Source organism: Haliaeetus leucocephalus, unplaced genomic scaffold (genome assembly GCF_000737465.1).
Source record: "Haliaeetus leucocephalus isolate CR32 unplaced genomic scaffold, Haliaeetus_leucocephalus-4.0 Scaffold175, whole genome shotgun sequence".
NCBI classification, from domain to species: Eukaryota; Metazoa; Chordata; class Aves; order Accipitriformes; family Accipitridae; genus Haliaeetus; species Haliaeetus leucocephalus.
In genome coordinates this window covers 939,876-965,938 of record NW_010972611.1, presented here as the reverse complement: position 1 = coordinate 965,938, position 26,063 = coordinate 939,876, and the positions used below count along the sequence as shown (strand labels likewise).

Sequence of the window (26,063 nt, the reverse complement as noted above, 5' to 3'; positions counted from 1 at the left end):
TGTACATCCAGTGATGGGGACGGATCCTGGATGAAGGGCCAGTTTGCAGCAAGGAGGGGGAAACTGATACGGAGGCAGCCACGTGTGTGCCGGGATGGATGTGTGCGTGGATGGGGACATCGGTGCGGCCGGCTGGCTGGGGCGGCAGTGGGGTGTCCGAAGCCCTTTGCCGGTGGGGATGGGGCTGCCCGCTTGTGCCTGGAGCGGGGCCAGACTCTGCCCGTGGCTGCTGACTCATTCTGCAGCTGAGCATCCCTGGAAAGCCAGTACTCCGCTGCCTGCCCTCCCCCTGGCTCGCTGCGGGCTGGCAGGGCACCTTGTGAGCCTGGATGAGTAACTGTCACATGGAGGGGACAAGGGGGCCATGGAGGAGAAAGACCCTCTCTGGAGATGGGAAGGAATCCGGCCCTCAGCCATCCCCTCACAGCATCTCCTGCCTTTCACCCTGGACTGGGTGCTGTAGTTCCAAATCGCACCGGCCCTGTGTTCAAGGAACCACCTCTGAAAGCGGGGCTGAGCTCAGGGGAGAACGAAAGATCGCTCCTGTCCCAAAATAGACTTCAGCTCCATTTTCCACCTGGCTTCCCACAGAAATGGAGGTTAGCCAGCCCCGCCACTTGCGTGCGTGCCTATGTCTCAGTCCGTCCCCAGCGGCTCCTGAGCTCCGAGGTCTTGGAGACAATTGAGCCCCTCGAGCCGCCGCCATCCCCCCCTCTCTGAGCTTTTTGGCTGCCTTTCCCTAGTCCTGCTCCCAGCTTTTCTCTCCCGACATGTGGGCTGAAAAATTTTCCATTTGTGGCAAATAGGAAAAAAAAAACCCCACCCAAATATCCAACCCCAAACCCCAAATGTGATGTCTGACAGTTTCTTCCAGGGCCTTGAGGCATCGCCCGTGGGCAGGGTGAAACTAGGTTTAACCCTCTCCACATCCCATTCCTGGTGCCGGCACCCTGGTCCCAGCCAGGGATGCACATGGGAGGGGAGCAGACACCCGCTCACCCCAGTTTGCCCTGTTCCTGCAGAGTTTTATCACTTGAATTTCCTCCCTGGGGCTTCGTGGCCGCTGCTGCTGGCCACTGTTCACGCCACCTCGGCGCCTTGGGAACGGGAAGAAAAGGCACCCGTGACAAAAGCCTTCCTTGCTTGGCCGCCTGGGGGGACGGCAGCCAGCCCCCGCGCTGGAGCCTGGCCATGGCCGCTGAGCAGGAGGGTTTTGTCCCTCGCTCCAGAGCTGTGGGGCTGAATTCAAATGACCTGGCCGGAGCACAGAAAGCCCCTGGCTTGGCTCTGGCACCACCAGCTGGGTCCTGGGCAATCGGGTTTTGGCTGCCCGTGCCGAGCTCCTGCTGGGAAGGGGGGGGTGGTTTGTGGTCTGCACATGATAGTCAACATCCACGGTGCTTGGTGCTAGGGGCTGTATGTCCATGGTCTGTGGTGCCAGGGGCTGTACATGCATGGTCTGTGGTGCCAGGGGCTGTACATGCATGGTGCTTGCTGCCAGGGGCTGTATGTCCATGGTGCATGGTGCCAGAGGCTGTACATCCATGGTGCTAGGGGCTGTACATTGATGGTGCATGGTGCTAGAGGCTGTATGTCCATGGTGCATGGTGCCAGGGGCCATATGTCCATGGTGTGTGGTGCCAGGGGCTCTGTGTCCATGGTGTGGTGCTATGGGCTGTATGTCCATGGTGCATGGTGCTACAGGCTGTACATCCGTTGTCCATGGTGGTAGGGGCTGTATGTCCACACTGCTTGGTGCTACAGGCTGTACATTCATGGTGCACGGTACCAGGGGCTGCATGTCCATTGAGCTTGGTTCCAGGGGCTGTGCATGCATGGTGCGTGGTGCCGGGGCTGTATTCACACCCTCACCCTGCTGCAGTGGTCCCATGGGTAAACTCAGATAGCACTGTTCGCAGAGGGATGCAGCTGATGAGGACAGCCTCCCGTCAGGCTGGCCCTGGCAGCTGGTGACCTGGCCCAGAGAGTGCTGTGGAGGTGCCAAATCCGCTTCTGTGGCTGCTGAAATCAATGCAGCACAAAGAGTTCATAAATTAAAAAGCTGCTCTGAGTCTCAGGGCTGCTATGCTCCTGTCCTGGGGAACCCCATGGTGCATCCCCGGTATTGGGGGGGGGGCTGCTGAGGAAACCCCCAGCCCCCTGAGGAGCCTCTGCAGAGGGGTGAAGGGCTACTGGGGCTGTGCTCCCCTACACCATGCAGGGGCATCTCCCTGCATCCCCAGCATCGGCCTCCTCTCCAGATGGCTGCAAGAGGCCATGGGTAGCCAGAGCCCCTCCACGACGTGTCCGGTGTCCCCAGCGGTCCCCTGTGCTTTTCCCCGGGGAGGGTTGGGGGCCAGTGGTGGCAGTGCTAGCCACTGGGCTCTCCTTTCAGCCACCGATCCCCAGCCTGCTGGGGAGAGCCCTTTGTGCCAGGCTGCCTTGAGAGAGGCCTGGGACATAATGGCTGCTTTGGTCGGCCCCGGTTTTCCCAGCCTGCGTGTGGGGAACCTCCGGCGTGAGCTGAATGCCAAAGAGAAGCCCTCCTGCTCCTTCCCTCCCCCTCCACCCCGTGCTTTGTGTGCCCTCGGCTGTGTCCCCTCCGCTCCCCAGCAGCTCACTGACCTCAAGCCCCTCCCTGCACCGCACACGTGCACAAGCGCATGCACATGCATGTGCGCACCCGCACGCGTGCACGCTGCGACATGCGTGCAGAAGCACAAGCGCACATGTGCATGCCTTGCTTGCACACTCGCCTCCCTGGCTGGGGCTTGCTGCCTCTTTCCTGCTCAACACCAGCTATTAAAAAAAACCCTTCTGAGGTTTTTCACTGTGGCGCCTGCGAACACACAGCCCCAGCTCTGGCATCGTCTCCCTGCCTGCCAAGGCCAGGGTTTGGGCTCAAATTTTCCGTGCCATTGGGGCCAGGTTGGGCTTTGCTGTCCCCAGGGGACCCGGCTCCCTGGGAAGGCTGGTGGGGCTGGATGGGACCTAGTGGCACCCAGCCAATGGTCCCAGTTGCTCGTGCTGTCTCCTTCCTCCTGTTAAACAGGGCACATTTCCTTCTCTTCACCATCCAAGGTCCAGGTTACCCCGTGGCCGTGCTGGTGCTGGCCTCTCCCTCTGTGCCCTGATGCCGCATGCATCATCCCATCCCCACACACATGGGCTGGGGGTCTCTCCGTGACTCTCCCCCTTGTGCAGGGAAGGGATATTTTTGATGCTTCTTTGGATTTTAAGCACAGCTGGTGTTTTTTCCTTCCCCCTTGCAGGGCAGAGGATGGCCTCAGCCCTCCCGCTGCTGCTGCTCTGGGTGTTTGCCCCCATGGTGGTCCCGGAGGTGTTTGGCCCCGGAGATGGTACAGGTAACTCGGCATCATGGGCCACATACGTGCTGCTCCCTGCCCCATCAGCGCCCTGCGGTGGGGGTCTTGGGGTGGGGGTGGGGCACCCTATGCCAGTCCTGCTCATGGCTCCTCTCTTCTCCCACCCAGAGGACCTCAAGGCTCTGCAGGTCTCCATCCCACGCCACCCAGCCCTCGACGCCGTGCTGGCAGGCGACATCACCATTCCCTGCCTCATCACCTACCTCGGCCCCCAGCCCACCGCTGGCACGGCCGGCCGCCGGGCAGTCCTGGGAACCCCCCGGGTCAAGTGGACCTTCATCTCTGAGGGCAGGGAGGTGGAGATCTTGGTAGCCCGGGGGGACAGGGTGAAGGTGAGCGAGGACTATCGCCTCCGTGCCTCCCTGCCCATCTTCCACCAGCGCTACACCAATGCCTCTCTGCTGCTCACCGAGCTGCGGCCCAACGACTCGGGGATCTACCGCTGCGACGTGCAGCACGGCATCGAGGACGGCCACGATATCCTTGATGTCAAAGTCAAAGGTACCTCAAGGTGGGGAGTGGTGGGATTTGGGGCGGTGGGGGGGGTAGAAGTCCACCCTGCCCAGATGCCCTCTCCTGGCTCAGCAAACCCCTCCTGCACCCAGGTGCAGATGCACCCCTGGGGGGGGGGGGCTGCTGCAGAGGGGCACCTGGGTGCAGATGCACCCATGCAGGTGGGAGATGTCATGAAGCCCCTTGCTCATGCCCATATCCACTCCCCCGCAGGAGTGGTGTTTCACTACCGGGAGGGCTCCATGCGCTATGCCTACACCTTCGCCGAGGCGCTGGAAGCTTGCGCCAGGATCGGTGCCCGCATCGCCACCCCCGAGCAGCTGTATGCTGCCTACCTCGGCGGCTACGAGCAGTGCGATGCCGGCTGGATTGCTGACCAGACCGTCAGGTGGGCACCACTGCCGCCCGGGTATCGCACCCATCGCCTCCCCCTTCACCCCTCCACGAGTCGCCAGCCCCGCCCTGTGCTTTCCTGCCCCAGGTACCCCATCCACACGCCCCGCGAGGCCTGCTATGGAGACATGAACGGCTTCCCCGGGGTGAGGAACTACGGGGTGGTGGACCCGGAGGACATGTACGACGTGTACTGCTACGCCGAGGACCTCCCAGGTGCCTGTGGTGCCACCAGCCCCATCCTGCCCTCCCCTGCTTTTGCGGCTGCGCTAACTCGCCCCCATAACCCGTTGTAAACCCAAGTGAAAAAGCCACCCTGAACCACAGTTGCTGGCTCCGGAACCTCTGAGCTCTGCAAAGCTTTGGGCGCTTTGATGCACGCAAGCACAGGGACTTTCTGTGCTGCTTCCCAAAGAAGTGCTTCTGGTTTGGTTTTGCGGGGTGTGGGGCTCTCTCCCTCGTAGCAGCCAGTGCCCATCTCTGGCCTCAGGGCTGACGGATGCCAAGGGTGATCTGCCCTGGGCTGGCAGCATGTCGTGGCTATAGCGCTGCGTGGTGTTTTGGGGTTTGGGCAAGCTCGCGCCGTGCTTTGCATGCACTGGGGTGCTGCATCTCCTGCAGCTCGGGCACATCCCTCCCGGCTGTGTGTGCGTGGGGGTGGCCGGTCCCTCCTTCGGACCCCAGTGGGGCTCCCCGCCAGCGGCTGTGGCGGGGTTGGTCAGGGTGATGCCAGGCAGGTGGCAGGGATGCAGTGCAGGTCACTGGTGTGTGAGGTGCAATGCGCTGGGAGGGGGAGACCGGTGCGGTCGTGGGGGCTGGCACGCGGCATGCCTTAGGGCAGCGATCTCCAGCCCTTCTGAGCATGAAGCCCCACCGCAGCATCCACTGGGCTTGCAGGTCCCCTTAGAAATGACCCATACATGGATTGCACCGTGAAGGGCGTGGACTTGCTCCTCTGCAGTCCTTTTCATGGATGCTTTAAAGTCTCGGCTCCGTTTGCGAGGGCAGCTATCCCGCGTGGCATGAGAGCTCCAGCCATGCCTGTGCTGCGATTGTCCTGTGCATGTGCGGGAGGACCAGACACAGGCAGTGAGGCAGGCAGGGAGGCAGGCAGGACCCTTCAGCTCCTGGTGCTCCTCCTCGCGGGGACCATGCTGGAGGTCCCCATCTCCAAGCCTGCTCCTGGGGTCGTGCAGAGCACGGAGGAGGTGAGGGGGCTCCCGCAGCCCACGCCCCCCTCCCCGGTTCTGACGCTCGTCTCCTTCCTCTCTTTGCAGGGGAGATCTTTTTGGAGACAGCCCCAGACAAATTCACACTGGAGGAGGCGGTGGCACGTTGCCGGGCGCTGGGTGCGGAGCTGGCAAGCACGGGGCAGCTCTACGCAGCTTGGAGCGCAGGGCTGGACGCCTGTAGTCCCGGCTGGCTGGCCGACGGCAGTGTCCGCTACCCCATCGTCACCCCCCGAGAACGCTGCGGCGGGGCCCTGCCGGGTGTCAAAACCATCTTCCTCTTCCGCAACCAGACAGGATTTCCCGATGCCCAGAGCAGATACGATGCGTACTGCTTTCGAGGTAAAGAGGGGCACCCCGCTGGCCTGCAGATGCTCCCGGGCAGGGACCAGTGTGAGGTTTCGGGAAGCCTCTGGGCAGTGGCACAGGTGCCTGGCGGGTGCGGGGTGCTGGCTCCAGCCCACCCACGTGCTGAGCGCTGGGTGCAGCAATGCTAGGATTTCCTGCAGGGTTGGGATCGCATCGGGATCCCTGCGTGCTCTTCATGCTGCAATACTGCGATAGTGCAGGGGTGTTTTGTACCGTCTCAGTCGTGCGTATCAACCTACCACGGTAGGATAGGGATGCCTTGCACCACCTCCGTATTGCATGCCAATATATTGTGACAGAGGAGGGATAACTTGCATGGTCCCGATACTGCATGCCAATACATCATGATAGAGGAGGGATGCTCTGCATGGTCTCAGTAGTACATGCTGATATATCACGACAAAGTAGGGATGCCCTGCATGTCCTCAATGCTGCACGCTACTATATCGCAACAGAACAGGGATGTCCTGCGTGGCACGATTGGTCTGTGTGAGCTGTGTGGGCATGGCTCCGGGATGGTTCATCCCCCAGCGGCTGCCAGCTGAGGTGGGGGCATTGCCGGTCCCTGTGGGCTGCTGGGCACAGCCTGCAAGGCTGATTTTGGGCAATATCTGACTGTGGTGAATAGGAAACAGGACATGCAGGCAGTGGCACTGAGCTGCCTGTGCTGCCAGGGATGGTCTATGCACTGGCTGACATGGGCAATAAGCCAGGAGGGGATGAGCAAGGATGGAGGCTAGCAGAGATAACAGGCACAGAGGGAGAAAGAGCCACCTGTCTGCTTCTCCTTCCCAGTACCACATCTCTGTGCATCCCCTCAGGGCCATGGGGGCTTGCGGGATGGGGATGCTGTCCCCCAGATCAACTGGATGGTGAGCATCTCCATGCCTCAGTTTTCCCATCTCTTGGCAGGGAAACCCATGGGTTAGGCAGGATGGACCCGTCCTATGAATCCGCGATCCCTGTAACCCACTAACTCCCCATACACATCTGCGTTCCCTGGGATGGGGATGGGGGCGTGGAGAAGGACCCCCCCCCGTGGCTGGGGGTGCCAGCATGCATCAAGGATTAGAGTTTGCTGGAGGGGGAGGAGGAGAAGGGGAGAGAGCCACTGTCGGGAAGGGCAGGGACAAGCAGAAAATGCTGCGAGTGTAAAATTTGGCGGTGCCTGGATGCCTGCCGAAGCCACGAGCCTTGGCCGGATGGCGGCGGGGGGAGCCGGGCTGGCACGTGGCTCTGGGGCCAGCACAGGTGGTGTAAATCAGCATCGCCTCTGGGAAACAGGGCTCGGGATCCGGCCTCACTGCGTGCTGCCAAGCCCCACAGCTCCTGCTGGGGCTTTTGGCTCTGCTGGCTCCAGCATCACGTGGAGAGGGCCTGATCCTGCCCCACGCTGACCCTACGTAGAGGGACAAGGGGAGGTCGAGGAGAGCTGGGTCCCCACTGGGGTGCCAGGCTGTCCCAGGGCTCCAGCCCCATGCCAGGGCAAGGGCATCTCTGCCTGCTGTGGGGCCAGGACGGGGCAGTAATATCCCACTTTCTTTCTGCCCACAGAAGGGACAAACTCTTTCCCTGAGGCTGCAGGAAAATACCAAGCCAGAGAGCCCGAGGGCTTCCAGGAGATTGTTACAGTGGCAGAAAAGCTGGAGGAGCTGCAGCTGCCCAAAGCGCAAGTGGAGATTGAGTCACGAGGGGCTATATACGCCGTCCCTTTCTTTAAGGACGCTGAGCTGGAAAAGCCGAGCCTGTCCCCTGAAGACGCACCTGGGCCAGGGGCCCGGCACCCCCCGCTAGATACCTCCGTGTCCTCAGGTCACCCAACCTCTGCCACCCCTTTCCCCATGGCCCCGGCCATTCCCGAGGCAGGCATCCCGCTTAGTTGTGGTGCAAAACCGGGGAGCTCATCCCCCACGGAGGAGGATGGGACAACAGGGACAGTTGGGCAGTGCACAGCGGCCGGGCACGAGCTGTCCGGCAAGGGTAGGTCGAAGAGCCGCTGTGGCGGTGCCAGGGCTGGGGTGCAGAGAGGAGCCGCAGGGATGGAGGTGCCGGGATTGCAAGGAGAGGTCAGAGGCACCCGTGGGTGCCCAGGTCGCCCCAGCTGTCCCCATTCCTTCTGCAGAGGGAGCACCCATGGCGGGGGCACCAGTGTCTTGGTGTAGGGCTGTGCACAAGTCACTGGTGTGGGGACATCTGTCTGTCCCTCCCTCGGCCAGGGTCCTGTGTGCAAGGTTGGTGCCGGACCGCAGTTTAGCAGCGCAAAGAGCTGGAGAATGGTGCTGGCAGCCGGAGGGAGAGGAGGCCAGGCACAGCAGCTGAGGGGCTGAGCATGGCCCCTGCCGCAGGGAAGCCTGTGCCGGGGCTGGGCTTGGCAGTGGCTGAGCCAGAGCTTGGTCTGCCGTGCCGGTTCAGAGGGGACAATGTCACACGGGCTCGGGGCCATTTCCATCTCCCTGTGCATCTTTGTGCTGGTGTTGCCCCCTCCCCAGCTCTGCCCGCTGTGGGCAGGATCTGCGGTGCTGGTGGGCAATGCTGGTGCCTGTGACCCTGAGGTTTGGCTGGCTCCCCGGTGCCGGTGTCTCACTGCCTTTGTGCCTTGCCCTTTGCAGAGGAGGAACAGGGAGCAGCGCTGGGCAGGGACCCCGGCAGCATATCAGCAGAGAGCCTGGACGGAGGGCAAGACCGCAGCCAGCCCATGGAGCCGGATGAAGCTGCCAGCACGGAGATTCTCTCCGTGGCCCCACGGGTGGGCACAGAGGAACTCACCGGTACCCCATCCCCGGCGGGGGCCACGGAAGGTGACATGGAGCCTCCTGAGGGGTTTCCCCGGCCGCCCAGTCCCACTGCCTCCACACGCCGCCCCGACCGCCCGTGGGATGCCATGGGGCGGCCAGCCCACACAGCCAGCCCTGGGGCACCTGGGCACCGGGTGACATTGCCAACCAGTGCCACTTCTGCCACCTCATCAGATAGCCGAGATTCTGGTGGGATGTCCCCAGGTGGGCACAAGTCCGGCGGGGTGAGTACCCCCATCCCCACCGCTGAAGACACTGAGATCTCGGGAGACGTGGTCGAAAGCCTCGGGGCGTCCCCGCTGCCCCCTGCGCCCTCGCAGCCACAGGAGGAGGGAGAAGAGCAGTCGGGGGCCCTGTGGCTCCCCTCACCCACGACCCTGGGGGACGGGAGCACTGTCCCCACGGCGGAGGTGACGGCGGTCACACCATGGCACACGGAAGTGCCTGGCAGCAGCAGCGTGCCGGCCACGGGAGGTGAGGAGGCTGTGCCGCGACCCCCGAGCACTGACCATGGGATGCCTGCTGCATCTTTGGAAGAGGAGGAGGAGGAGGAAGAGGAGGAAGACCAACCCGCTCCCTCTGTTGCAACCGTGGAGGGTTTCCTTGCAGCCGTTCCCGGAGAACCAGGTGGGACCCGCAGGGATGGCCTCACCTCTCCCCGTACTGACAGTTCTGGGGTGGTTCCGGTGGGGACCCCACTGGGGGACCCGGCCCCCAGCACAGCTGCCCCCCTGCCCGCCCTCCCCACTGAGCGGGCCAGCGTCGGGGCAGGAACCCGCTCGGCCGGGGGTCCCCGCTGTGCCACCCTCGCCCTGGGGGCAGCCCTCCTGGCTGCTGTCTGGCACTAGAGAAAGCCAACACCTTTCCTTCATGCTGTGCTTCCCTCTGTCCGTCTGTCCGTCTGTCTCTCTCCTTTCTCTCTCTCCTCCTCAGCTGGGTAAGGGAAGGTTACAGGTCTGGAGAAGCACATATTTGTCAAACAAATTGGTCCGAGGTCTGCATGCACTTAAATCTCTTCTACTTCTGTGAAGTGTTTTAATGACTGTTTCCATGAAAAAAAAAAAAAATCAAAAGAAGGCCCCAAACCCTATTCTGACTAACAGTGATACTAATAAAGGGAATTAAAAGCTTTCTAGAACAAGCATCTCGGCTAGCTCTTCCCTTCGTCCTTGCGCCTGCTGCCTCGCTCACTGCCTGCGTGCCTCTCCCACTGACGAACTAATCCCCCGGCCCGCCCTGTACCTGCGAGTCCCTGGGGAACAGGGTGGATGGGACCCCGTGTGAGGTGGGGGAGTGGGGTACGGCTGTTTTGCACCCTCCGTGCGGTGTCCCCCCCCGGGGCTGGCTCACTCAGTGCTGCCCTGGGAGGAGGAACAAGGGCTGGAAGCTGCATGACATTAGCACAGGGGGGCTTCCTACCCCTGGAGCCATGGGGGGCACCGATGGGTTATGGGGTGCAGAGCCCCACCTAAAGCACCCTGCCTTGTGCAGACCTCGATGGCCAAGCGCCCCGAAGTCCCTGAAGTCCGCCCGGGGAGCATAGCTCCCCCCCGCCCCCCCCAAGCCCTGCTCCCCCTACATGGGGGCTGAGATGGGCAAGCAGTGGGTGCATGAACTGCCACAGGCGGTTGTCGCCCACCCAGACCCACCCTCCGGCCCCCATGCTGCGATGCTCCCAGCTCTGATGCCGCTTACAGGAGCCAAGCCCCTGCCCCCCTCTGCCCTCCTGGCTCCCTGCGAGGGCGGCTGCAGCTGAGGGGATGGTGCGGGTTCCCCGTCCCCCTGGTCTGGCAGTGCCCTGCCGAGTCCTGTAGCACAGCGGATGCTCCGTGGTGGGTGGCCAGGCCTCGTGGGATGGCTGCCTTTGCTCTGGCAAGGACAGATGCTCAGAAAGAGCCGGCCGTGTGGTGTTAGGGCCCTAAATAGCTCATCCTGCTCCGTGCCTCGGTCTGCTGGGGATGAGCTGGGTGTCCCGAGTGAGCTGTTGGCACCTTGCTGGGAGGTGACGGTGCCTGGGGATGGAAGAGGGTGGCAGCATTGTCCTCGGCATGGCTCCACCGAGCCAAGGACCATTAAATGGGCATCATTAGGCTGAAGGGTGTCGAGGACTTTCAGGCTCTGCTCCGCCGGCGCTGGCGGCAGCCCTTAATCATGCTCTTGAGCCAGGACTGGGAGCACACGATGTGCTCCGGGCGCCTTAATGACCGTAACGGGCTGGTGGGGACATGCGGGTTGGGGACAGTGCTGGCTGAGTTATCAGCCCCAGCCAGGCTGAAGGTGACAACAGAGGGACAGGCGCAAGGCTCACCTTGCCGCCAGGCTGAGGACGTGCGGCTTGGACATGCAGATGACCCTTTACATGTTCCCCTCCCAAAACACATTTGCTGCATCACTCCAGGGGAAAGCAGGGGCTGTCCCTGGGCGACGGGAGCAGGCCAGGGGCTGGCACAGCAGCAAGCCCACTGATGCAGAGGACAAGAGCATCCAGCTCACGTCCCTGTGCCCTGGGAGGAGGCCAAAGCCCCAAGTCCGGCCAACTCTGGGCTGGGGCGGCTGAGCCGGGTGCATCCCATGGACCAAGGGCAGCATGGGCAGACAGGGTGGCTGCAGGCATGTCACTGTGTGCCCGAGTCCTTCTCCTGCCCCAGACTTGGTGCCCTCAGTGACCAGATCAGGGACCTGATTGCTGTGGGGCTACTCACTGCAGAGATGAGGCTTTAACGATGCTGGGCACTAACGAGGTCCCCAAGCTCCCATGGTGAGGAAGGCTGCATGTGCCTTGCAGGTGGCTGCGTCCCCAACCCCTGCCTGAACGGAGGGACCTGCATGGAGGACAGCGCCCGCATCGCCTGCCTGTGCCTGCCGGGCTATGGAGGCAGCAGCTGTGAAAGACGTGAGTCCCCCAGGTCCCACCATGGCCGCACCGGCTGGCCCCTGCCAAGCTCCCGCTGCAGCCTCAGCTGCTGAAGCAGCGGCCCAGGAGACATAAATGTGGGGAAATCAGGTTTTGGGGTTTTTTTGCTTGCTGGTGAGCTGGGCTCCATCACCCTGACCCTCTCCTCTCTCCCCCCTTACCCCCTTACCATGGCTCAGTGCTGGAGAAGTGCAGCCCCGGCTGGGACAGCTTCCAGGGAGCCTGCTACAAGCACTTCTCCACCCGGAGGAGCTGGGAGGATGCGGAGACCCAGTGCAGGCATTACGGGGGACACCTGGCCACCATCCTGACCCCCGAAGAGCAGGACTTCATCAATGGTACGTGGTGCTGCCCCGGACTCCGCTGCATCCTCCCCCAGACCTCTGCCCACGGGACCCTCAGCGTCCCTCAGCACTGGGCTTCAAGTTTAAACCTTAAGCCAAAAAGCGGCCGAGAGCCAAGGCAGAGCCCTACCCTGCTGTGCTGCAGAAGAGGCAGACACAGTCTAGGGAAGTCAAAGAAAATAAAGAGTAAAGGAAATAGCCGATATGATGGATTGACCAGTGTGGTTAGCTGCTCACCGGCCTCTTGGCTAGTGAGCGGTAGGGGAAGAGCGACAGACAGCAGGGTTGCTGCTGGGCTGATGACGGATGGACAGATAGATACATAGGTGGATAGACATGGGACCAGAGAGATAGATGTGTGATGGGTGGACAGACCAGCAGAGCATTGGACGTGTGCAAGTAAATTTGAAGGCAAAGCAATAACTTGCCTGAAAGCAGACATGGAGGGAGGGGGGGGCAAATGCAGAGGGAGGCAGAGCAGGGGACAACAGCAGTGGGGACGGGGCAGAGAGCAAAGAGGCCTGAAGGGATGTGAGGGTGAAGCAGGAAGGGACAGGGAGAGACCCGGCAGGGAGTTGCAGCGACAGGCAGGGACAGGCAAGGGCAGGCAGGGAGCTGCAGGGACAGGCAGGGACCGGTTGGACCAGAAAAGGGCAGGCAGGGACTGGTAGGGCCAGGCAGAGACCTGCAGGGCCAGGCAGGAACAGGCGGGACCGTGGGGACCCAGAGCTCTGCCGCCCTCTCCCGGCTGGCCCCGTCCCGCCGCTCCCGCGGGGGTGCAGGGTGGGGGGTCCCGCTGTGTCCCCTTCGGGGCTCCCCTTGTCCCCAAATCCCAAACCTCCCAGCCCCCAGCCCAACCCCGCCGGGCTGGGGACACCCCCACCTCCCCGCACTCACCCCCAGACCGCAATTTTCCCCAAATTCAGCCTCCAGATCCCTTGAGCCCCCTGCTGACAGGGGGTGCTGGGGGGCCTGGCTGTGCCCTCCCACCCCCACCCCAACACTCCCCCTGCCCCCTCAGACCAGTACAGGGAGTACCAGTGGATTGGCTTGAACGACCGGACCATCGAGGGGGATTTCCAGTGGTCCGATGGGAGCCCTTTGGTAAGTCAGGCTGCCAGCCCTTGTGTGCCCCCCGGGAGAAGACACCCCCTCCCTCCCCAGGCACCTCGTCATCCTTCTCCATCGCTTGGGAATGTGCCTGCGGGATGGGTCCAACCCTGGGACCAGGCGTTGAAGCCCCCCCCCGCCAAGAGCCACTTGCCTCGGCCAGGCTGAGCATCCTCGGGGGTGCCATGGGTGAGCCAGACCCCAGGATTTGGGGTCCCAAAGCCATGCCAAGGGGCATGGAGATGGGACCTCATTCCCGATGGGGGTGTCACAGCCAGGAGGCTGCAGATGGGTGTGTGCTGGTGTGGCCCTCCCCCCCAGCTTAAAGTGTGTGCTGGGGTGCCCCATGCACCCTGTCCCGCCTGTCCCCCCAGCTTTATGAGAACTGGCACCCTGGGCAGCCCGACAGCTATTTTCTCTCTGGGGAGAACTGCGTGGTCATCGTGTGGCATGATGGGGGCCAGTGGAGCGATGTGCCCTGCAACTACCACCTCTCCTACACCTGCAAAATGGGGCTGGGTAAGCTGTGACCATCCCTGCCCTGGGCAGGGGTTGTGCTGAGGGGCTGGGACTGCACCCCTCTGTGACCCCAAATTAGAAGTTCCCCACCATCCCCGCAGTGGGGAAACGGGTCCTGTGTATGGGACCCTCAGCTTGTTTGGGGTTTATTGGGGGGTGGTTTGCTCCAGTTTGGGGGTCCCCATCCACGGCTGACTGCAATGACCCCTTCCCCCCCTGCAGTGCAGTGCGGGCCACCCCCCGCCATCAGCAATGCCCACGCCTTCGGCAGACCAAAGCAGCGCTACGAGATCGGCTCCATCACGCGGTACCAGTGCCGCCACGGCTTCGTCCCGCGCCGCTCACCCATCATCCGGTGCCAGGAGGATGGGATGTGGGAGCCGCCCCAGCTGGCCTGCCGCCCCGGTGAGCGCAGGGCTCCCCCTGACTCCCCCAGTCCCCTCAGCATCTGCCTTTGGGGCTTTCCCTTCACCTGGGGCTTCTTGTGTCCCCCCCAGGCCTGGCTCAGCCCCCTGACGACTGAGCGAGTCCCTGGGGCAGAAGCCACCACCTCCCCGGGCCCTGGAGCTGGTGCGGATGGGGACGGCACCGGGACACCAGCACGGATCCCGGCATGGCACAACACCTTACTGTTGGGTGTCTGCCTCCTTGTTTGTTTTATATCTGTACAAAGAAATCCTAATAACTAAAGATCCCCTCAAAAGGAACCGACAGTGACCCAAAATGTAGCACAAGGGGTGTTTTGTTCCTGGAGTCACAACAGAGTTGAAATCAAAGGGGGACCGCAGGAAGGTGATGGCACTGATGTGCCAGCATCACCTCCAGCCGCTTTCTCCCACTTCTGGCCCAAGGATCCTCATCCTGAGACACGCTGGTGGGGCATGACACAGGGACATCCAAGCTGTGCTGCAGCTCAGCACCCGTTCCGGGGTGCAGGAGGGCTTTTGCACTTCCCAGGAAAGGCAGAAGCTACTGCCTCAGGCTCGGAGTGGGTATGTGTTGCCCAAACCCCCTCTCTGTGCTTCTGTGGGTATTAAAACCAGTAAACAGATGGCACGGAGCAGTGGCCTGGTCATTTGGGGCAGCCCTGGCACAGAGGTGGGAAAGGGAGAGCTGCACAGCCCCAAAATGGGGAGCATGGCAGCACCCACCAGCACCATGAAGCTGGAGAGCCCCTGGCACAGCCTGTGCACAGCAACATCCCCAGGGACCACAGAAACAGGGAGGCACAGCCCAAAGTGCCCCCGCATCCCAGTGGCATTGGGGACCGGTCAGAGATCAGGCTGGGCTGCTGCTCCTGGCAAACACATGGGACTTGGGGGGCACATTGTAGGTGCCAGGGGATGCTGGCATCTCCCCACACTGGTTTTCCCCCTGCACTGTGCCAGCTCCGGTGCTTTTTATAGCTCTCCCTGACTGTTGAACAGCAAAACTCAGAAACCCCTGGTGTGCAGTGCCAGGAACACCGATAACCCCCGGGACAGGGCGGCTGGGGGGGGCCGCACTGGCTGCCCCCCTGCTTGAGACGGAAAGTCTTTGTCAAATTCCCCTCTTTGAGAGGCCAGACAGTCCCAGGGGGCAGAGGCCAGGCAAGAGCGTGGCTTTGCCGTGCAGCTTTACCGTCGCTTTATTAATTGAGAAGGCAAAACTCCATTAGTCACGCTCGTTAATGCCCAGCCCTCCAGTGTGCTTGCACCAGCCAGAGTCCTTGTGGCTGCAGGGAGCAAGGATGGGCCAAGGGACGCACCGGGGTTGGGGAAGGGGGGGCCTGTGGTGCTGGCTGGGGGGGTCTGGATTAGACCCCCTTCCTGGCCCAGCAATGGGTCTGGCTTCTCCAGCAAGCCCCGAACACCCAACAAGCCCCAAAGCAGGCTGGGGCATGGGGAGCAGCTCCATCAGAGGATGCACTGAGCGCCCAAACCGAGCTCTATCGCTCCATCAGAGGATGCACGAACCGCTCGAAATCACTGGGAGACCCCCCCAATACCCCACCTCAAGCTCTCCACCTGGGTGACAAGGGCCAGCGTCCTACCACGGTACCCTTCGCTCAGCCCACCTCTCCTTCTGGTGTTCCTACTTCCCCACGAAGCAGTAGGTGCCATAGGTCCGCAGCTCCTTGCTGGGAAAGCCGAAGCTGCGGACGCCGGGGTCCGGCAGCCCCCCGCAGCGCTCACGGGGTGTGGTAATGGGGTACCGCACACTGCCGTCCGCCAGCCACCCCCCGTCACAGCGATCCAGCTGGGAAAACTTCCAGGCGGAGTAGAGTTGCCCCACTTTGGCGATGGCAGCCCCGTGGTTGCGGCATGCTTGTCCGGCCTCCTTGAAGTTCAGGTGGGCCCGGATGAAGTAGACCTGGCCTGGGGATGAATGGGGACATGGCAGGTGAGCACCCGCCACGGATGTCTTCCTGGGAACAACCCCAGCCCTGATGCCAATACAGGTGGGCATCGGGGTTCAGTGCCACTGTGGGAGGGAGAGGGGATGCCAGCACTACCTTGAAGAGCAGAGGTGAAGCAGAAAGCATCGAATCGGTCCTTCTGCTTGTCCCTGGCCCCATAGGTCCGAACGCCCGGCAGGAGGAGGTGGCCACCACACGGCTCCCGGGAGTTGATGATAGGGTAGTGGACGGTCCCATCGAGGATCCAGCCGGCGTTGCACCAGTCGAGACCCTCCGTCCAGGCTGCAGGGCAAGAGGAGGGTCAGCACCAGTGCTTCCCTCCTCCCCACTCCTGCGCCCAGCAAGGCACATTTTGGGGTGGATAAGGGGTTTTTTTTGGATGCCTCACCTTTGTAGAGCTGCTGGTAGGTAGCGAGGCGGGAGTCCTGCTGCTCGCAGGCTCGCTTGGCTTCATGGTAGTTGAATTTGTAGCGTCCGTTGCTGGGCTGGTAGGGGAAGACGACGCCTGAGGGAACAGGGACAGAGGGTGAAGGAGATGTTCTCCCCGAGGAGGCTTTGGCTTATCATCCCTGGGGATTCAGTGCTGAAGATAAGGCCGGGGCTTGGGGTGTTGCAACAGGGGACACAAGGGGAGGAAGCACCCAGCCGTGGACCCCCAGTCCCAGTCCAGGGTCCCCTCTCCACTCTCTCCCACATCCCTGGGGGATGTAGCAGGAGGTGCCCCAGCCTCACCTTCGAGGTGCAGCGTGAGCGAGACGCTCTCGTCCTCCAGCCCATTGACAAGCTGGCAGCGGTAGCGTCCCTCGTCCTCCAGAGCCACGTCAGTGATGGTGAGCGAGGCATCGTAGCGGTGGCTGTGCCGCAGGCGCACCCGTGGGCTCAGCGGCCCATAGTTCTTGTGGTACAGCCCGTTGGTGATGAGGATGATGCTCTCCCGATAGTTGGCCGGCTCCAACTTGCTCCACTTCACCCGGTAGTTGCGGGGCAGGGCGCGCAGGACACAGGGCAGGGTGGCCGTGGCACCCCGCTGCGTGTGCACCGTGGTGTGAAGGGGCTCCAGCAGGTACTGCAGGTGGGGGGGGGCTGCGGCATACCCGGGCAGCCTCAGCATTGGCTCACCACAGAACACTGCTGTGGCTCCACCACCTCTTCAACGCCTCCCCTGACACCCCTCAACCCTCATCAGCATCTTAAGCCTGGTTTCTATCACCCATCCTGGCTTCTTTTCCCCACTCCTACAACCCCGGGAACACACAGCTCAGCCCCTGCCCTGGCTGAATCCCCCCAGCACCACCTCCCTCCTCCAGCACCGACCCCAAACAGCAGCACCCCATCCTCCTCCTGGGCCCTGCTCCCTACCTGGGCTCCCCGTCGGCCGCTGGAAGATGCTCGATGCTGGGGGTGCTGCCAAGAGCCAGAGGGAGCTGAGCAGGAGAAGCCGGTGCATCCTTAGAGCTGGGGGCAGGGCGGTGCCTGGGGGGGGGCGCAGGGGTCAGGGACGTGCAGTGGGATGTACCCCAATGGCTGGGGGCATCTGCAGTGCTTGCTGCTGGGGATGCCATGGGGCCGATGGATGGCCCTGCTCAGCTGGGGGCTCACTGACATTTACTGTGCAAAGGGGATGTCCCCTCGCAGGACATCCAGCCAACAGAATGCGCCAACCCTCCTCCCCAGTGCCGCACACCTCTTACCGTCCCCAGCTGCGTCCTTTGGGGAGCTGCCGGTCCCATCCAACGCCTCCAGCATGCGTCCTGCCCCGGTGCCTGCTGCGTCCTGTCTCCGTCACAGCTTCCCCATCGCAGGGTCGAGGGCTCCGGAAGGGTCAAATCTGTGTCACGGTGCTGCCGGGAAGAGGGGACACAGGGACATGGGAGGTGGCGAGTGGGTGCTCCCAGCCAGCCCCTTCCCTGTCACCGTCCCAGGGCGGGCAGTGTCCCGGCAGCCCCACGGCCCCGCGGTGCCTTGGCGCCTGCTCCCATGGTGCGCGGGAGTGGCGAGAGCTGGCTGTGCCCTCACTCCCTTCCCTGTTGCCGTCTCTTCCTGCTTTCTTCTCTCTTTTTTTTTTCCCCTCAACACCTCCCCGAGGAACGCACAGGGAGGAGGAAGCACAATTTCCCATTGTGAGCATCTTTCTCTTTATTGTTCTGCTCGGCAAAACACAGCGTGCCCAGCTAACAAACATCCCTTTATTTGCAGGCCACAGCATTGGGGAATTCAGGGAAGATGCCAGCACCGCACAGGGCTCCGGCAGCCCCTTGGACCAGCAAGGCCTCCCCTTGTCATTGGCCCCCAGTGCTGGGATGGTGCTCGCTGCTCCCGCAGACATCAGGACAATGGTTAATTTTATGCCCCCTCCACCTCAAGTCTCTGATGCGGGGATGCTGTTCCCATCCTTTGGGGCTCCCGTGGGTTGTGCAAGGCGGGTCTTGTATCCCACTGGCCTTATCCTACCCTGCGAAAAGACATCGGAAAGGCTTCCTCATCGTCACTTTGGGGCCGGGATGCTGCTGGGAGCAAAACAGGGCCACACAATGGGGCTGTGTTCTGGGCTCCCTTATCTTCTCCCTCCCCCAGGGTCCATGTCCAAGGGTGGAGGAAGCTTTTCTCAAAGGAAACACAAGACAAGCAGCATCTGTCCCCGGCACCAAGGGACACAGTGATCCTGGCTTCGCCGTGGCACACACGGCACAGAAAACAAACCTCCCTGGGGCAAAGCGGCACCAGGGCACATGCTGTCTCCCCAGCCCCTTGCACCCAGCCCGCTTCCCACGGCTCCCAGCCCCTGTTCAAAATTGGCTGCTTGTACAGAGGGGTTAATGCAATAACCTGCCCTAACACTGATGCCAGCAGTCTGGACTGGAAGCCTGCGAGGCTCTCCTAGCTCAAACTGGTCAAGTGCTTTGGCTCATTTTAATGAGCAAAATGTGGCCAGAACTTTGCTCCCCCCAAGCAGAGAAAGGCTAAACCACAGCAGCACTGCACGCTCCTCTCCTGCATCTCCCCACAGTTATTTTGTGGGTCCATGGCTGTTCAGAGAGCACCTGTGATCTCCCTCCATCACACTTCCCATGCCCACGGCTGCAAAAGTGGATCCTGATCCCCTCCAGCAATGCCCATCCCTGGGCAGCAGCTCAGGGCTCCTTGGCTGGAGGATGCTGTTTCCCAGCTCTGTGGTACCACAAACGAGCTGAGCTGTTTCTTGCATTTTTCCCGAGTGAAGGCAACAGCTACACCCCTCAGCTCTCACAAAACCACAGCCTGAAGCAGGACACTTGCTGGGGCCTCCAAACGTGACTCATTCCCGTTCCCCATCCTGTTGGCGTCAGGGCATGACCCCAGCCTGATGCTGCTTATCTGAGATCATAATTTGGCCCGGCGCTTTGGAAAGGAGTTACCCGAGTCACTTCCCAAACACACACTGTGTTTTACTTCTCGGCTCCTCTTCTCTTCCTCTCCCTTTTTGGGATTTGTACCCGCTCTCAGTGCATTACAAACACCTCTCTGCAAAAGCAGAAGCAGCCAAAGTAAAGCAAAGGAAACCTTCGCGTTCCAGCTCCTGGCACGGGTTGCTAACAGCAGCCTCTGACAGCGCTCCTCGCCCTTATTTTTCAAGGCTCAGCTTCTCCTCCTCCCCACACAGCCCTACAGGTAAGTTCTTCACCATAGCCCCCCTGAACCATCATTTTTCCTACTGACCAGGGAGTTTAAACCTGGTTTTGCTGAGCTTGCCGGAGCCCAGCACCTCTGCAGCGGGTCAGTCCCACCGTGCTTGCTCCACCACCCTCCATCTCCTCTGTCTGACCCAATTCCCCAAACCCACCATTTTTCTTCCATGCTGCACCTCCAGAAAGGCTGAAACCTTGGATGTCCCCCAGCCATGGCTCCCCCCACACCCCAAATCCCACCCCGACCCTCTTGCACTCAGCTGAGATGGATGTGACACCAAAAGCCCCGTGTGCTTCCCCGGCACAGTGGCCTGAGCCGCCTGATGTGGCAAAACCAGGTGCCAAGGTGTGCCAGCCCAGGGTTTCTGTTAACAGTGCTGTCCCGCTCCCGGCCGGTTCTTCCACCTGTGGGAAGCACTGAGGCGAGGGCAGGACCTGGCAGCCGCCCTGGCAGGCGGAGTTTGCAGCCCCAGCGCGTCTCTCTTAGCGTCTCCCCGGTTTCAGGGGGTTTGCCTGCCCCCAGCAACATGCCTGAGTACACCACTGCCTCGAGGTTCCAGCTCTCTGGACTGTGCTTCCTCCTCCAAATCATTACCATCATCCTCTTCGCTGTCTTTGTCCGGTACGGCCCAGAGAGCAGCCCCGGCTTCTGCTCCCAGCAACTGAACTGCAGCTGGAGAAACCAGGACACGAGTTTTCAGCATCCCCGTGAGTACCCCCACCCCAGGTGGGTAGAGGGAGCGGCATTACCTCATCCCCAGGCGCTCCTGAGGGGGTGGCATGGGATGTCACCATGCTCGGTCTAGGCTGCAGATCTGTCACACTGTCTAGCTCTGGATCAGACTCCGGAGTAAAACAGAGGAGGGGGAACATCAAGCCGCAGGGTTGGGGTACCGGTGCATGCCACCAAGGAGGGGTCGGTGGGCGGACAGGAGATGTGCTGCAAGGATTTCCCACATTATTGGACAAAGCCAGGCCCAAAACAGGAATATTTGGGTCTAGGACATGCGTTTCGGCAGCTGGAGTGTGGAGGGGATCACTCGGTGCAGTGATTAACCTGGGATTGTCCTCCCATCGCCGGGGGGGAGCACGGCAGCTGCTCCTGGCACTTTGGGGTCTGCAAAACTTCCCACCGACCTCTCGGGTTTTGCAGTGCCAAGGGATTTGCACCAAGCCCCTTTCACAGACGACTTGGTTCCCTTGGTGCTGCCACAGCTCCCTATGTGGGCCTGTGGGTCTGCCCCACTGGCAGCATACTCCTGCACGCTGGGCATCGCTGCGAAACTCATCCTGGACTGGGGGATGAGGGACTGACCCCGGCTTTTCCGAGCTAAGGACAAGGCAGGTGATTGGAAAGGAGCCTCAGGAGTACCCTGGCCAAGGGAGGGGAGCTGAGCCGAGCAGAACTACCCATCAGGGAGCAGGCAGCAGGCAGGTTTTCCCGGTTTCGCCTGCGCACGTAACCCCACCCAGCGCAGGCAGTGACTCACGGCTTCGGCACACGGGGAAGGACGGGACACAGCTCTCGGCACGGCTGAGGTGTGCAAAGGGCATTTAGCCCAAGTGAGAATCTGGTCCCGCTCCTCTGGTTTGCCACCAAACGGTACCAGACTGGTCCCATTTTTCTGTTCAGCCTTCCGGTCCTCTTGTCCCATGAAGTGGGACATGATGTTTTCAGGGACAGCAGAGAGGTGCCGGGGTGTGGTTGACATCTCAGACCCACCTTCGTGCTGGTGTAATGGACGTAGATGGCTCTTGGCCACCCCAAGAGGTTTCTGGGCTGCAGGCTGAACCACATGCATGTACCGAAGTATCTGCACAGAGTGGCTGCAAATGGGGAGACCAGGAGCCACTGCAAAGGGTGGCAGGGGCCACATCAGGCGGGGACAGCTTTACCTGTCACTAGCACAAGCACAAGCAGTTGCTCATGCTCTCTGCTGGAGATCTCCAAGGGAGATCCACCACAGTTCCAGAGACACGTAGGTGGAGCAAGGCTGATTTATATCAGTTGAAGCCTTCAGCTCCCCAAAACCTCTTAAAGCAGGGAGTGTCTGAGCCCCCTCAAGGGGACCAGCAGGCAGGACGGTGGCTGCCTGTCCTCGACACCTCCAGATCCATCCTTCTGTCCCTCTTCCTCCAGGTTTCCGGGATGTCCACCTCCAAGCTCTCCTTGGCTTTGGGCTCCTGGTGGCCTTCCTCAGCCGCTATGGGCCAGGCAGTGTGGCCATCAGCATCCTCATCATGGCCTTCGCCATCCAGTGGGCCGTACTGATCCAGGGTTTTTTACACTTCTTCCTGAATGGCAAAATTTACGTGGGAGCTCAGAGGTAAGGCAGGAGGGAGCTGCTGCTGCCTGGCCTTGATTATCCCAGGTCCAGCCCTGGCACACTGGCTCCCTCCTCTGTAAAACTCACAGCTCTGCTTTGGAGGAGGATGATGAGGGCAAGTAGGACCAGACTTCTGGGTTATTTGAGTACCACACTAGTAAGGGCCATGTAAGTACTGCCAACAAGTTACAGACAGGCATTTAGGAGGGCACGCTGCCCCCCCCTCCCCGCCTCAAGCCCAGCTGTTCCTTTGTCACCAACATTGCAAGGCTTGGGCTGCCCATTCAGCTTGCAGGAGCGGTGGGATACAGGGTCTGGGCTGCAGGCTCAGCTCTCGTCTCCCCAAAACCCTGCTCTCCCCAGCTCCCGTCCTCCAGCCCCACACCTCCCCTCTCCTTCCCAGCATAGTCAGTGCCGACTTCTGCACTGCAGCCATTCTGATCTCCACCGGAGCTGTTCTGGGTAGGGTAAACCCTGTCCAGATGCTGCTGCTGACCCTGATGGGTGTCATCCTCTTCACTCTTAATGAATACATCCTGCTCAGTCTCATGGGGGTGAGTCACCGATCGGGGAGGGCCCACCAGAAAGGGGATGACTATGGGTTTCAGCTCCTCATGTCAATTTGTTTGTAGAGACAAATCCCATATCCTCCTTTCCTGTACGGTGTTTTTCTGTACTCACCAGGTAAGAGACAGTGGGGGCTCCTTGACTGTCCACACCTTTGGTGCTTATTTCGGCTTGATGATTTCACGGATCTTGCACCAGCCCCATATGGACAAGTGCAAAAAGCAGCAGGACACGGGGAACCAGCCAGATGTCTTTGCTGTGGTTGGTACGGAGCTTGAACTCTACAACACTGGAGTCATAGACATGATGGTGGAAGGACCATCACCAACATTAGGACAGTGTGGCTGTGGCTTTGACCAGCAGAGTCCCGCAAACCATCAAGGACAGAGGTCTTGTACCTCCTTGGGGACCTGTCCTGGGGCTGTACTACCCCCTCCAGGAAAAAGCTTTTCCTCATATCCAACCTGAACCTCCCACACTGCAAGCTGTGGGCACTTACATCTCTTGGCACTAGCAAGAAGTTTCTTTCCCATGAGGGATCAACCCCAACATCAAAACCTACCTGTTCCCCGCAGGAACCATCTACCTGTGGATCTTCTGGCCCAGCTTCACCTCAGCCACCGCGGTCCATGAAAATGCTGAGCCCTGGGCAGTGCTCAACACCTACTTCTCGCTGGCGGCAAGCACACTGGCCACCTTGGTCCTCTCACCTGTCCTCCACGAGGAGGGCACACTGCGGATGGTAGGTCCTCTCCTGGGACAAACCCATGTCCCATCCTACAGGGACAGTGAGCATGAATACACCTGGGGCAAGAGGGGATGCCCATTAGGCTTTCTTTAGTTCATTAAGACCCATTTTGATCCCCGAGGAAATCCAAATCCCCCCAGCCTCATGCTGATATCCTCCATGGAGCCAATTCCCCTAACCATGTCCTGCTCCATCAGGTTCAGATCCAGGATGCCACCTTGGCTGGTGCGGCCATGATGGGTATGGCTGGGGAGATGCTGGTCACCCCCTTCGGGGCCCTCGTTGCGGGGTTTCTGGCCGGCCTGATCCCCCCACTTGGCTTCAGATTCCTCATGGTGAGTTGCCTTGGGACAGCCGAGGACACCGGTCCCAGGTCAGGGGACCACCTGCCTTTGGGGGAGGCTGCATTGCCAACCTGCAGCTCCCAAATCTGCAAACACCGAGCCGCAGCACAGCCTCCCTGGGCAAGCATCCCCCATCCAAACCCCAGCTTTTCCTTAAACGCTCTCCCCAGCCTGTCCTGTGCTCCAGGCTGAAAACCCAGGACACATGTGGGGTTCACAATGTCCATGGGCTGCCGGGGATCCTGGGTGCCTTGCTGGGGACGCTGCTGACGGCACTGGCCACTGCAGATGCTTATGGTGGCAGGTGAGAAGAGCCAGAATCAGGGGTGCCAGTGACTCCATGCACCAAGCTGGGGCAGCCATGACCCCTAAAATCGGAGATGCTCCATGCACCCTCTGTTACAGCGCCCGCTTATAGCACATCACCCAGAGCCATAAGCGGAGCCCCCCATTTCCCCGCCTGGGAGAACAAGTTCCCCCCAAAAACACATCCCTGCTCCGGCTTGCAGGCTGGAGTTCTTGTTCCCGCTGGTGGCCCAGGGCAGCTGGACGGCCACTGACCAGGCGCTCTGCCAGCTCTGCGCCCTGCCTATCACCCTGCTCCTCGCCATGCTCGGAGGCAGCCTCACGGGTGAGTTTTGCCTCCGGTGAGACGGGACAGAGGGTGTGAGGAGCAGGGGGAATTGCGGAAAAGCCAGGAAGAGCCCCCAAACGGATCCTCCCCATCAGCCGGGGCGGGTGCTCGGCGCTGCGCAAACCCCCTCGGGGCCGGAGCCGGAGCCGGGGTCGGAGCTAGGGCTGCTCCCGGGGCTGGAGCTGCCCCCGGGGCCTGGGCTGGGACCGGAGCTGCTGCCCCCGGGGCCTGGGCTGGGACCGGAGCTGCTGCCCCCGGGGCCGGGGCTCGGTGCAGCCCAGCCCAGCGCTGCCGCTAGATGTCAGGGGAAGCCCGGCGAGAGCAGCCGGGCTGGCCCGGCCGCCCCGTTCTCAGACGCCCTCCCCCGGTTTTGGGCATCCTCAGGAGCCGTCCTGAAAATGAAAGGGTTGAGGTCTCCCCCGGACACGCGGTACCTGGAAAACACGGTCCTCTGGGAGGTAAAGCTGGTAAAAATAAGGGTTTACGCGGCTCAGGCAGCAGCAGGGGTTGGATGCTTCCCCCCGGCTGCTGATATCCTCCCTCCTCCTGCAGCAGCGTTTAGGGTGGGAGACAGTTTCATTAAAGCCCCCCAGGTCCCCCCCATCCAGTCCTGATTTGCTCCGAGCAGGCCCCGCTTCTGCCCCTCTCTATCTCTTCGTTGGCACAGGTGGCTGAGGAAGGATGCGACCGCAGGGAAAGCAGAAAGGAGCCGGGCGCCAGCACCTTGGTCTAATGACCCTGATCCCACGGTGAGGTCCTGCACCACCAGCCTCAACCCTCTGCTGGCATCACCAGTGTTGGGAAGCTTCTGGCAGCCTCAATTGCCCAGCAACCTGCTCTGGAGACAGCCAGGCTTGTCCCCATGTGGGAGCCACTTCCTGGTCCCAAAGGTTTTGGGAGCAGGCCAAGTGCCCACGGGCCTTTGGAGGGTGAAGAGATGCTGCAGTGATATGGGTGCTTGCTGTGGGAGTGACCCGGCTTGCTTCAGGGACACCTCTGGGTGTCCAGACTTGGCTCAGCCACTTCCCTGCTCTGCTCTGTGCCTCAGTTTCCCCATCTACTGCTCTCTGAAGAGAAGGTGGCAATGAGGAGGGCTGTGTCAGGGAAGGGGCGTACCAGGGTCCACAGAAAGCAGCAATGACTTTCTATGGATACTTTTGCACACAACAATTAAAACATGTAGATCCTTTGTAGCTTCAGGATTTGCCAGTGAGTTCACACAGCACCCGCCCAGCTTTGCTGGCTGGGTTTCCTTCAGGTTTCTTTTCAGGGAGAAAAGCAAAGCCCCCAGAACCCACCTGCGCCCTAAAGACTGATGCCCATGGGGTTGGTTCCATGGGTTGCTCCAACCCTGTCGCCATCTGCGCTGCCCGCACCCCCCCAAGCAGGGTACCCTACTGGAGCCTTAGCCACCAGAACATGCGATAGCCCAGAGCAGCCACCACCCAGGGGCAGGTCCAGGGTGACACCAGGGTCCCCAGCACAGGGGTGACCCCTGCCTTCCCCTTACCACTCATCACCTTGCACTGGGGCCAAAAAAAAGCCCCCCCCCCCCTCAGAACAGGAAAGTGCCCCCCAACACTCAGCCCCTTTGGGAGTGGATGCTCCCCTGGCAATTGCAGCCCCCAGGTCCCCCTGCTTTCCAGGGCCCCCAGCAGCACCCAGCACCCCATCTCCACATGCCCCCTGCAGAGAGGCTCTCACCCTGCCTGCCTGCTCCAGGTGCGGGCAACAGCCCCCAAACCTCCTGCCTGGGAGCAGGTTCCAGCACCCTGGGAAAGTGGCAGCTCAAGTGAAGCCAAGGGGGG

General features: G+C 61.4%; 3 protein-coding genes across 3 annotated transcripts; 2 read left to right on the top strand and 1 right to left on the bottom strand.

Annotated features, from left to right (window-relative positions):
• Window positions 1–2,463: 2,463 nt before the first annotated feature.
• Window positions 2,464–14,095, top strand: BCAN (brevican). The gene is made up of 14 exons (XM_010564189.1): window positions 2,464–2,518; window positions 3,273–3,365; window positions 3,495–3,887; window positions 4,113–4,287; window positions 4,381–4,508; window positions 5,570–5,863; window positions 7,445–7,870; window positions 8,500–9,312; window positions 11,471–11,578; window positions 11,779–11,937; window positions 12,965–13,047; window positions 13,428–13,572; window positions 13,795–13,977; window positions 14,070–14,095. Exons 1-14 carry the CDS (start codon window positions 2,464–2,466, stop codon window positions 14,093–14,095), a joined length of 3,081 nt encoding a protein of 1,026 aa, XP_010562491.1.
• A 1,550-nt stretch (window positions 14,096–15,645) lies between these two features.
• Window positions 15,646–17,716, bottom strand: HAPLN2 (hyaluronan and proteoglycan link protein 2). Its single transcript, XM_010564188.1, has 6 exons — window positions 17,662–17,716; window positions 17,330–17,443; window positions 16,703–17,053; window positions 16,359–16,475; window positions 16,067–16,252; window positions 15,646–15,929 (listed from the first exon to the last, which is right to left on the bottom strand). The coding sequence occupies exons 1-6, from the start codon at window positions 17,714–17,716 to the stop codon at window positions 15,646–15,648; spliced, it is 1,107 nt and encodes a 368-aa protein (XP_010562490.1).
• A 2,446-nt stretch (window positions 17,717–20,162) lies between these two features.
• RHBG (Rh family, B glycoprotein) lies at window positions 20,163–24,988 on the top strand. The gene is made up of 10 exons (XM_010564187.1): window positions 20,163–20,343; window positions 21,776–21,962; window positions 22,366–22,516; window positions 22,647–22,794; window positions 23,105–23,271; window positions 23,475–23,612; window positions 23,792–23,925; window positions 24,131–24,252; window positions 24,640–24,713; window positions 24,923–24,988. The coding sequence occupies exons 1-10, from the start codon at window positions 20,163–20,165 to the stop codon at window positions 24,986–24,988; spliced, it is 1,368 nt and encodes a 455-aa protein (XP_010562489.1).
• The last annotated feature ends 1,075 nt before the right edge of the window (window positions 24,989–26,063 follow it).